This window comes from Malania oleifera, chromosome 10 (assembly GCF_029873635.1).
Source record: "Malania oleifera isolate guangnan ecotype guangnan chromosome 10, ASM2987363v1, whole genome shotgun sequence".
NCBI lineage: Eukaryota > Viridiplantae > Streptophyta > Magnoliopsida > Santalales > Ximeniaceae > Malania > Malania oleifera.
In genome coordinates, this window is record NC_080426.1 from 59897260 (window position 1) to 59909441 (window position 12182).

The 12182-nt window shown below is 36.4% G+C and overlaps 1 protein-coding gene across 4 annotated transcripts in view; it reads right to left on the minus strand.

Moving 5' to 3' along the window:
* Positions 1 to 12182, minus strand: part of LOC131166217 (protein REDUCED CHLOROPLAST COVERAGE 1) — a 64227-nt gene that overhangs the window by 42190 nt on the left and 9855 nt on the right. For 2 of the 4 annotated variants that reach the window (XM_058124564.1, XM_058124563.1), the window contains exons 10-20: positions 10868 to 10909; positions 10177 to 10701; positions 9883 to 10040; positions 7202 to 7730; positions 7053 to 7115; positions 6849 to 6950; positions 5886 to 6203; positions 1387 to 1479; positions 1172 to 1273; positions 656 to 760; positions 290 to 423 (exon numbers count right to left, since the gene is read on the minus strand). In XM_058124564.1, the coding sequence (XP_057980547.1) occupies positions 290 to 423; positions 656 to 760; positions 1172 to 1273; positions 1387 to 1479; positions 5886 to 6203; positions 6849 to 6950; positions 7053 to 7115; positions 7202 to 7730; positions 9883 to 10040; positions 10177 to 10701; positions 10868 to 10909 (2171 nt within the window). The remainder of the gene's footprint in view (positions 1 to 289; positions 424 to 655; positions 761 to 1171; positions 1274 to 1386; positions 1480 to 5885; positions 6204 to 6848; positions 6951 to 7052; positions 7116 to 7201; positions 7731 to 9882; positions 10041 to 10176; positions 10702 to 10867; positions 10910 to 12182) is intronic. The other 2 variants (XM_058124565.1, XM_058124566.1) reach the window with 1 other exon arrangement.

Below are 12182 nucleotides of genomic sequence, written 5' to 3' on the forward strand. Positions count from 1 at the left end.
TCTAGGGGAATGACTTTAAGTTCACAACAGAAATATATTGTTCAATGGAGGTTAATGATTTCATCACAAGAATATTATTTTTGGGATTAGTCTCAAAAGATCACCATGAGTTTTGCAACAGTTATTTAATCATTCAATTGCTAGTAACCAGGAAAACCGGTTGGGAGAGGAGAAGGAAAGAAAAGAAAAGAACTCAATAGTTTCAGACATATAAACCATGAAAAATTTTAGAGAATTAAGGAAATAAAAAAAGTTAAAATCACATTGAACAAGCAAGAGCAAAACATACTTAAGAGCCAGTTCTGTATGCTGAAGTCTGTAATAGAACACAGCCAAATCCCCATAACTCTTCATTGTATCTGGGTGATCGAGTCCTAGTTCTCTCTCATTAATATCCAATGCTTTTTGTTGGTAAATTGTGGCCTGTACAGTCAGAACTTCTTCAATTAACTAAACATTGTTGTGCTTTATTAAGAAGAAAGCCAAACATTAAATGCCTCTGAATTATTGATGACTCCGCTGTGCAGGAGCAAACCCATTTGGTGCAATTATCAAAATTGGCTTACTGAAATTTCAAGAAAATGCCAACAATCTTATCTGATTTGTCAAGAATATTTTTCCAACAATGTGAATAAGGCATAGACAGCCGCCAAACCTGATTAAAATCCCCAGTGTGATATAAAACAACAGCAAGAAGGCTGTAAGCTCCAGCTGTCATGCGATGGTAGGGGCCACAAACAGCAATCAGCTTAGCAAGAGCCTGCAGACACAACAAGTTCAGCAGGTGGCATGCAACTATACCATAAGGTGTATGAACAGATTTACTGATCTACCGAATTACTAAATTATTCATGTTAAGAGTACCACTTTACCTAAAAGCTTAAGCTATTAGGTTGTGGGCCAATAATGTATATCAAGCTTTAACACTCCCCCGCACAGAGAGATGAAAACACAATAAATAACAACCGTGATAGAGAACACAATAATTTTTTAAACGCACATAACAAACGCGGGCAACAAGACTAGAACCCAAGACCTCTTGGAAACCAGCTCTAATACTATGCTAGAGTACCATTTTATCTAAAAACTTAAGCAATCAGGTTGTGGGCCAACAATGTATATCAAGCTTTTACAATTCACACCAAGGTGCATGCCCTTAAAATTCACATACCTTTGTCCCATAGCTGACTGCATCTTCAAGTTTTCCCTTATCTAGGGCTGTTTTGGATGATTCTAGCAATTGCCTTCCATCCGCAGATGAGCAAGCAGCTTGCTGCAACAAAAAAGAAAATGCCATTAGATATGACCAATTCAATCATAAGTGGAACAAAATAGTAGAAGTAGATACTTCATTAATCAAGCAAACAATATTCTGAGGTCAATCACCTTATGCACTGGTACCAAGCTGACAACATCAACCTTTCGGAATGGCTTTGGAGAATCCAAATCAAAATCCCTCGGAACCAACTCAATACCCACCTGAGAAAGAAAAATGGCATGAGTTTCCACACACATGAGTCAGAGGATATGACAAGGTTAAGAATATATGAATAATATCATGCTAGGATGTCGGGGAAGGCAATTTCAGAGTATCTGACTTAAGCAGTCATATAGGAAAGGGTAATAAAGTTGATGAAAGAGGATATGAATATAGAGATGGTGGTCCTTAACAGATTTAACACCAACAATCTGCTGCATAGTAGGGGACCTTCTAAAGCTGGGTAGTCAGATGTGTATAATTCATAGAAATAGTTCAGCAGATGTGTTGCACTTGTTTGTTCATTTCTTTTGCGTGGAACTTGTCGAACTCTCTTTTGGGGTGCTTGGAGAATGCTGGCTCTGTCCTAGTTCAGTAGAAGATATGTTGACTATTCCTTTGCTGGTTCTGGGAGAGGTAAGGATGCTAAAAAGCTGTGGAGATGTGCTTTTGGGGCTGTGTTCTGGGAATTTGGCTGGAAAGAAATGTTAGAATTTTTACTAGAAGAGATTATCAGTGGTATTTATATTGAACAGGATTCAGTACTTGGATTCTCTTTGGGTTTATAGGACAGGCTGCTTTAAAAGGCTGCTGTTTCCAAGATGTCAAAGACTAGAGTTCTTTATGAAGATGGTGCAGCTTTATTTTCGTTTGTTCTTTTGATGGAGGACTACTTATTCTCCTTTTCGGTATTTTTCTTCTTTTTCAATAAAGTTTTTTTTTCTATTAAAAAATTTTATATAATTTCATAACAAAGAATATGAGCAGAGAAGAACACCTAATACATTAAAGACTGGACAAATAAAAAATCAAATAAGTTTTTTCTTTAACTAAGAGGGTAGATCGTCTATTCTCTAATGACTACACCAAGTGTAACAGCTAGATATATGCATTAGAAAAGGAAAAATAATGGGTAACATTTATCAAGGTAAGAGAACTATGTGGTAGAGCATAAAGGGAGAAAATATAATAAAATTTAAAGATACAATGACAAGAGAAGGCAACTAGACAATCAAAGGTAATGAAAACACAAACACCCTTTGGTGGCCAGTTCTATTATGATTAAGGCAGATGTGGTTTTAGGTAAATCTAGGAAGAAGCATAAGCTGCATAACTAGCAAAAGGAGTTGATGGTGGAATGAAAATTTCCAAAGAGAAATTAAAACAAATTTAGGAAATGGCAACAATGTAGTAACTTCGAGAATTTGGAAAATCAAGAAGTAAAACAAAAATGCAAGGAGGTTTTAGCAGAGGTCAACTTAGAGCATATCATAATTAATAAACTAGACTAAGTGCTAAAGATAGGGAAAAGATAGTCAAAAGTGCTAAAGCTAGAGAAAGAAAGTGCAGAAGTGTAAACAATATCAAATGTATAAAAATTGAGGATGATAACATTTTAATTAGAAAAGACTAGATAAAAAAAAATGGAAAATTTAATTTAATAAGCTAATTAACGAAAATGAAGTAGAGGACCTAAACATAGAATTAGCAAATGAGGAAACAAGCGAATGTTAGATATTTATCCGCAAAATTATAGAAAATAAAGGTAATTTGCATTGAAGGGGGTGAGAATTAGGAAAAGTGTTAGGACCAAAGAAAATCCCAATTGAAGTTAGGAAACGCATAGGAGATAATAGTGGTATCATAAAGTAGTTTATCTAACAAAATTACAAGGACTAAGAAATACCATATGAAGGGGGTTAAAACACTTGAATACCTATATAGAAAAAATAATAATAATTCAAAATTGTCTATTGTGGAACTAAACATGTGAATCATACAATGAAACTTTGGGAGACAATAACTAAACAAAAATTAAGGTTAGAAACGAACTTTAGAATATTAGTTTGATTTTATGCACGGGGGATCAACCACAGAAGCATTACATCTATATTGAGGATTAATGAAAAATATTTAGGGAAGGGGAGCCTTGGTGCAATGGGTAAAGTTTTTGCCGTGTGACTTGAACGTCAGGGTTTTGAGTTGTGGAATAACCTCTTGCAGAAATGCAAGGTAAGGCTAAGTACAATAGACCCATCGTGGTCCACCCCTTACCTAGACACCCATATGCAGGAGCTTTGTGCATCGGGCTGCCCCTCATTTAGAAAAAAGAAGAGGGACTTGTACATGATTTATATTGCCCAAGAAATATCTTATGATAAGGTACCCTATGATGGGTTCTAGGGGGAAAAAGTAGGTAGTAGTTCTGTAGAAGCCATTAAGGTATCTATAATGAGGTTATGACTAGTGTTAGGACTACATGTAACAGTCTATGGAATTTCCAATAAAAATAAGAGCACATCAAGGGTTTTTCTTGAGTCCTTTATCCCCCCCACCCCCCCCCCCCCCCACCCCCTCTAGTTATTGATTCATTTACTAGACACCTTTAAAAAGAGGTTCCACATTTTATGTTATTTGTAAATCACATTGTATTGACCAATGAAACTGCAGGTGGAGTAGAATCTTAGTTGGACTCATGTAGAGGAGCTTTACAATCTAGAGGTATCAAGAAGAGTAAAAGCATGACAGCATACTTGAAATGCAATTTTAGTCATTCTACGAGGAATAGTCAAGAAAATATTAAATTTGGTGGTCAAGAAATTCTCAGTGGCAGTAGATTTTGGTGCCCTGGATCTATTATGCAAAAAAATAAAAATTTGAAGATGTAATACATAGAGTTAAAGCAAGCTGGGTAAATGCAGAAGCACTTTGTGTGTGTTGTGTAATCCTGAAATACCTTTAAAATTAAAAGAAAAACTCCATGGAATTGCCATAATACCACCTTACTATATGGATCTGAATTTTGGGGAACTAAAGAAACAACATATACTAAAAGTAAAGGTAGCAAAAATGAGAATGCTAAGATGGACGAATTGCATAACTCTAAAATAGAATACAGGAATGAACACAGCCGTGATAAGCTAAGCACAGAAACTATAGGAGATAAGATAAGGGAAAGACTATAAGATGGTTCGGACAATTGCAATGTGGACCAACTAACAATCTAGTGAGGATGGGAGATTTAGTTGTTATAAGCAGTAGGTGGAGGACGAGGTAGATCTACAATAGCATAGACCAAGATACCAAGGATTGGATAGTACTTCAATTGACAATAATGCCCTACATAGTGCAGAATGGTTTGGGAGGCAGTTCATCTAATCAACCCCAACCAGACGACTTAAGGCTATTACATGACCGTTGATAATGAAAAGTGGGGTCTATTATCTACCAGCTTTGCTAAATCTGTAGAACAATGCTAATAGTGTGAAAATGCCCCAGGCAAAGATGACAAATTTTACATTTACTTACATGCTTCCTTATTCCAATATATATATATACGCACGCGCGCACAATGTTTTAAAAGGCAAAGGCATGAGGCGAGCGGTTTTTAACCTTTAAGAGGCAAGGTAAGATGATGAAGGGTAAGCCTTTCAAGAATTTCATTTTTAGATCAAATATGTAAAGAAATTACATATATTTTTAAAAATAAAGAAAAACATAATAAAATTACAAACAAAATATTAAAAAAAGAAAATCAAATATGTTTTGTAAACTACTTGTTGACCATTCAAAAAAATACTAACTTGAACTTATTTAGTCAATCATGCCAAGAGATAGCTGTAACATTACAGAGTTCAAATCATTTTCAAAATCTAAGATGCAATGATCAATTATTTAGGAAAGGTTGAGGTTTAAGAGTTCAAGAAATCAACACATATTACAAGTTTTCGACATTCCTTTCATAAAACATGCAGTTAAAATTTTCTAGCCTAATCTAACTGGAGATTCACACACCCAAAATGAATAAACCTCAACTGAAAAGGCACAAAAAGTTTGCCTTCTGTACATAATATATGTAGGCCTCAGGGTGTAATGCATTGACCTTTGTAGGATTTGGTATTTTAGACCGAGCCTCAAGGAAGTTTAGGTATGTCTTGTCTTGAGGCGAGCCTCAATTGAGCATTTTACAACATTGCGCAAATATATGTATGCATAAAAACGTGTGCATGCATATATATATATATATATATATATATATTGTCTAATTGTAACTACATATCTAAATGAAACACTATATATATATATGTAGTTACAATTAGACAGTGTTCAACTGCCCATCATATGGCTCAGAAAAAAGGAGGAAAAACTATTATTTTTTAACTCTTTTATGGCATCCTCCATTGTACAAAACTCCAGCACACCTAAATGTATTTCTAATTCTTTTCAATCTTCTATTTATGGTTAAAATAAGCTTTGAACATTTATTATTTACAAAATTTACCACAATGTGCGAGCCATGTCTATTTAGCAACAACCAAAAATGGGTGGTTATATAATGTTTTAGATTACAAACCTGCAAACCCAAAACTTAATGCAATGAAATGTGCATAACTCTAGCGTCAAATACCTTATGACACAATCCACGTAGAATTGCAACTTTCCTCGTGTCTTTGTAGTTGAAGCTGCTAAGATCGTATTCATATCGCTTCATCAAGAATATCTCCAACCATCGCCAGATTAGAGGATGGAAATTGCAAGATTGATCTAATTCTCCATTTTCAAGAACCCCAAGCATTAGATTTAATGCAGCAGCTATTGATGAAGCCATTTCCTCCATATTAGCAACAGCAGCAATCACAGCCTGCAGAATGTGCTTAAAAGCACGTGCTATCATCTCATGTATGCAGAGTGACTGCACATGTGATAGCTTTTCTGAAAGCTTAACCTGATCATAAAATTTTGAAAAAATAAATGCCATCCAAGATGGAATAAACCTACATACAGTAACATCACATAATTTTGATATAAAATTCACTCCCATCTACATCTAGGATCTAACTCTTTCAACAGAACCAGAATGATACGCAACAAGAGAGAGAGAGAGAGAGACATTTGTTCCAAGAAAAGTTTATAACTTTAAAAAGCAGGTAAGCTAATGTAATGTCCATAATCCTTCTAATCTTTTCAACTGAATTTTATTTTCTTGGAATATTACTATCTATGAAAAGAATAATCAAGCTTTAATATTAGGTCAAATTATGACAAGGAAGATGCCTCACACACCACCCCTTAACACTTAAAAAGATGCAATAAGAAAAGAACGATAAAAGGTACAATGATAGAGAACAATAAAATTTACCTAGATCTTTAGATTCTTTATAAAATTGTCACTGTTATACACAGCTAACAGATATGGAGAATTTGCCAGCACCATGTGTTTAAACGGGAAAAAGAATATAACAACGTACATGCTTATAATGTGCCTTTGTTACAAAATTACTCAGACGGATGTTGCCATCCAACATGAGTACAAGATGCTGAACAAATGTACCAAAGGAATTATATTTACTGCCAACAATAAGGCACTTACAACATGTCCTAGAGAACGCATCCGTAGACCTCTAGTATGCATAAAATCAGTGAGAGTCCGACCATCAACTGGTGAGAGTTCCAAGGATCCAAAATCAGCCACCTGTATTGCAGAATGGTATATACTAGAAATGGGAATCAGAACAACTATAGTTACAGGCATGAGGATTAGAAAAATTTTAGCCAGAAATTATTCAGTAATTACCAGTTTTGGAAGAGCAATTTCATTGTAATATTTCTGAGACAAATCAATTAGTTCTTGCAAAGGCTGTCAATAACAGTTGGTAGCTTAGCACAAACCATATCATACAAAGAACAAGGTATCATAGCCACGAATGATAAATAAAGTAATACCTTGCAATGAAGTCCAGTGTCTGAGTCTTTTAACCGCGTAAATGCAGCATCTGACAACATCCTCTTTAACACAAGTCCATTCTCGCTAGCATTAGTTGCGAGCTCGCATTCTACAGAATGCAGTGAAGTATTCTTGGTTTCCCCAATATCACCGTTGGCAGGGGATTTCAAAATCTCAGACTGCATTTTCGGATTACTTATATCCAACTTCTTCTTATTGTTTAGGGACTTAAGAGGCTTCCCAAGTCCCTCAACCTTCATCTCACTCTTTGCCATGTCACTTGATGGTTTCTTATCCTTCTCAGTAGTCTTATGATCCTGCAAATGCTGTATCCAACAGGCTCCAAGTTCCCACCTCACAAAAGCATCCTGTTCAACCTCCTCTACCTCAAGCTTAGCAAGACTCTCTTCCAACAGTCTCTTCACAAAATCTTCACAAGCACTAAGCTCATCGCGCTCTGAAGTCTGTAAATGAGGCAGAGACTTATGGTGTTCTGAAGCTCTTCTTTTGTGAAGAAGCAATCTCAAACTGCAGTAGATATGGTTATGGAAAGAAGTATAAAAAATTAAATCCAATAACAAAAGCAGAACCATGAATTAAAGAAGTTTTACTGGCCATGACAAACTTTTGGTTGAATTTAAGACATCATTAGCTGTGAACGGACCAAATGAGCATTTTCAGGCAGCAAAAATAAATTCAGACATTAAATCGGCTGGAAGCACACACTGGGCCTGGATTGCACACAGTGGGCAGTAGCCAAACTCCCATACCATACCCTTTCTCATCCCTCCCATGATTTGAATCTAAGACCTTGCAATAAGGAAGTTACAAGCTTAAACCATTGAAATATCACCTAGGAATGAAAATATTAATTAAAAAACAACAAAATATAAAATCTCCAGAGTATTGACAACTGTCATAAACATGCAGAACACGTCCATGATTATAAACTCTCCCTAAAAGAACAGTGAGAATGAAGAAATAGCCCAATGTTTGGTCCTCTGTTCACATTAGCCACACTAACAAATAACCCCAGAAGTATAGAATTAGTTAGACAATGAGGATTAGAGAACACTTATCCTAGGAATGCACCCACTCCTTTTGCTCACCTGGCGTGTGTTCCATTTCCAATTTTAGCACAAAAGTCTAGTGGAAATTGAGAAAATTCAATCAGATTCCCTAAAAAAAAAAAAATTCTCTTTTTTTTTTTTTTTTTTTTTTGCTAGAAAGAGGAGATATATTCATCGGAGAGGAAAGAATGTACAAATAGGAGAAAAAAATCCTCCTATAAAAGGAAGAAACCAACATAGACTAGAAAACAATCAAAATAAAACTGTCATCCTTTGAGAAAGGCACCCATTAAAAACCAGCAGCTGCAAAAGACCAGAGAGAAGACAAGTATTGAGTCCTATCCCGAAACAAATTACCAGAATTCCTATTTCCAGAAAAGATACAAGCATTCCTTCAATCCAAGTTCCCCATTAAACTGCAAAGATGCCACAAGTCCACAAGACTAAACCATCACTACTCTTCCCAAAACCTGTAAAAAGGAATATGTAATAATTTCTCCAATGAATCCAGGCAAACTCAATTCTCCCCATTCCCCAAAAACAGAAAATAGCTTATTCTAGATTCCTCGATAAAAATGGCAATGAAAAAAATAGATGCGAAGCAGATTCTGAGCTATCAAAACCCAAGAAAAAAAGATCCAGAGATAATGCCTTCAACCTCCTACCCTGCAGCAGCTTGTTGGTGTTGACTATATTAACAACAACCAACCAAGCAAACCACAGTATCCCACCTATTTGAATGTAAGCCAAATTTACTTTAATAACTTTATGCCAAAGCGAATTCTCCTATAAAGGAAGACACCACAGTCATTTACTCAATAAGGCAGTGTTTTTAGACACTAAATTTTTAAGACCCAAAACCACCCTAGGCCTTGCATCTGCACACATCAACATTACCGAACAACCAATCTTTCTTCTGCCCTAACCCCTAACCATAGGAAATCTCTCATTACTTTCTCAATCTTCCTAGCTACTCCTACTGGAATTTTAAAAATGGACAAAAAAATAAAGGATACAGAGAGACAAGCCTGGATAACAGTGATACTACCACAGAGAAAATAAAGCACCTTTCCACCCATCTAAATACCTAGAGACCCTCTCCACTGCTGGATCCAATATTGTCTTATTTAGGCATTCCTATATCCACAGCCCTATTAATCAATCTACTCGAAGTATCGACAACTAGAAACCCAAAAGGTGATAAATTTAAAATGGTAAAAAATTTAAAACCTCAAAATTAAAGCTAACGATCAGAACTCAAGAGTTCACAGCAGTATTGACATTAGAACAATATAATTATGCAATGAGATTGAGGTTATAATTTACTACTAACCCCAGCAAATTCCCATCCATGAATGTCATCATAGCATTAAAGAGTTCCAAAAAATAAAATCTAAATAGTTGCACAATCATCAGTAACTAAGAACTCCACAAAATGAAAGGAGTCGACTCACAAGTTGAAAACTAAAACCTGAAACCACCAACTCTATTGCAGTTATGTAATTAAGTCCTCATAAATTTCTTTATTTATAAATACATGCGAACAAATACGCAAAAGAACATAAGGGTGACTTGACACATTGTCAGGGTTCATTAAAACCTGTTAATACCTGTTAATATTAAGGGCGTTGGCACCGCCTTCAGGCTGACTAAGAAGTTCAGTGCTCTGAAATGAGGGATCCACTTTACAGTTCTCTCTCCCCTCAACTTTCACAACAGCAATGTAACCACAATATCTTACATTGACGATGCCTAGAGTAGCAGTATCCTGCACCCAAAATGAACAGTTTTATGAATTATTATTTTCACCACAATAAAATGTACTCAATCAAAACTGGGTGTGGAGGACCAGGGGGAGGGGGGTTCCAAGTTCTAATGTTCGTAAATTTTATATTTTATCATACATGGGCAGCAGTATTTTCATCAGCAGTAATCCCTTTCAGCAGGTTTCTCTCCACTAGATTCTTTTGATCCATACCAGTGGCCAGAAATCCATCAATCCTTGTATCTAGCTTACAGCTTGCATTGGAAGCATCTTTCATGACAGTAATGCTCAAATCCCCTAGTCTCTCAGAATAAAGAATTTCTCTATTAGCAACAGAATGGGTTAAATCCAGTTTTTCCATTGCATGCTGCGTTGCTGAAATGGCTCTGAAAATGGCAACATCTACAAATAAACTGTGGAGAAGAAAAGCTTTCCTATCTCGAACCTGCCTCTCCTCTGCAGTCTTGCAGGGCACGGATGCAAGAAACAAAAACTCACTAGCCCAAGGAATCAAATCACTGTTTCCATCTCTACCCAAACCACCACCATTTCCTCCCCATGTTTCATCCTCCACAGGGAGAGGAGGGAAAATTGACGGTAACTGTAGTGCAACAGGAGGAATGAGCCATGTGTTGGCTCTGAAGCCATAAGGCAGATTCCCAAACTGCAGGGTTGAAAAATAAAATAAAATAAAACAGAAATGCTGGTTATATGATGCAAGATCCAGATCACCAATAAAAGAATAAATTAAACAGTTATACAAGTGTTCAGGAATCTAAATTTGAAAGCAAGTGCAAACAGCAAATACATGAGTAGCAATGGTTGTTTACCTTGTTGCGATCTGAAAAGGCATTCATGAGATCATCATAGGCCTGAAAGACAAGAAATGAGATGTCATGGAACTTCAATTAGCTAGGTAACAAGTGCTTATAAGAGATTGAGCACAGTTGTCAAGGACATTATTCCTCTTAGCCAGAGTGCATTTACAGGTGGTAGACAGATCCTAGATGCAGCCTTGATAGAAAATGAGGTGGTTGGAGATGCTGTTCAAAGAAAAATGAGGGGTTTAGTGTTGGTCTAGTGCTGAAATTGTATTTTAAGAAGATTATGAGAGGGTGAACTGGACCTTTTCGGACAAGGTTATGGCTAGAAAAGGTTTTGGCTCGACGTTGATGAAATTGATTACGAGGTGCTTATCTATATCTTCTCTAATCTTTTTCTGTCTTGCAGCGAGGCTATGTCTTAGTTTCATGCGTCCAAGGGTCTAAGATAGGGAGATCCTCTTTCTCCCGCCCCTTTTCCTACAAGTGTTTGAGAAAGTATATGGGTTGAAAGTTAATTTCTCTGGGAGTGGCTTGTTGGGTCTTGGCTTAAATGTGGACCCTTTCGTTTGGTTGGCTGGTTGTTCCACTTTTTGACTTGGACTATTACATATTTAGGTGCCCCTAGGTGGTAATCCAAATGCTCACTCTTTTTCAGGTCCTGTTTTTAAGAAAGTGGCTTGGAGACTGGATGGGTAGAAAAAAGAGTTCTTCACTTCAGAGGGTCTATTACTCTTATCCATGCATGTCCATCCTCCATCCCTTCATATTATCTTCCTCTTTTTAGAATTCCAATGAGAATGGCACAAAGGCTTCAGAAATTAACGAGGGATTTCTTGTGGTCAAGTGAAGACGGGGTAGTAGAGACCATCTTGCAGGTTGGGAGACTGTAAATCTAAAAGGGAGGGAAGCTTGGGTCATGGTAATTTGGTCTCCAAAAAAATTTCTTTGGAACCTAATTCTTTTTGGCATAAGGGAATTGGCAGTAAATTTGGTCTACACATAACCGGTGGGATGTTAAAGTCGGGGTTAATGATTATTCCGAATCCTTGGGAGTTTGTTCTCAGATTTATGATTATTTCCTTTCAAAAGTCTAGTACATGGTGGGTAATGTGGAGTAAATCAGTTTCGGGGAGGACCATTGGGTGGAGAGAATCAAGAGATCCTTTGGCTATTATTTCTCCTTGGTTTTTTCGGCTATCTAACCTTATGATACCCCTGTTTCTGCTTTTTTTCTTTTGCAGGGGGATGGCATTCTTGAAATTTTCATTTTGGGTGAAATTTTAATGACATAGATTAATCAATTGGCTCTCTTAACAAGCTT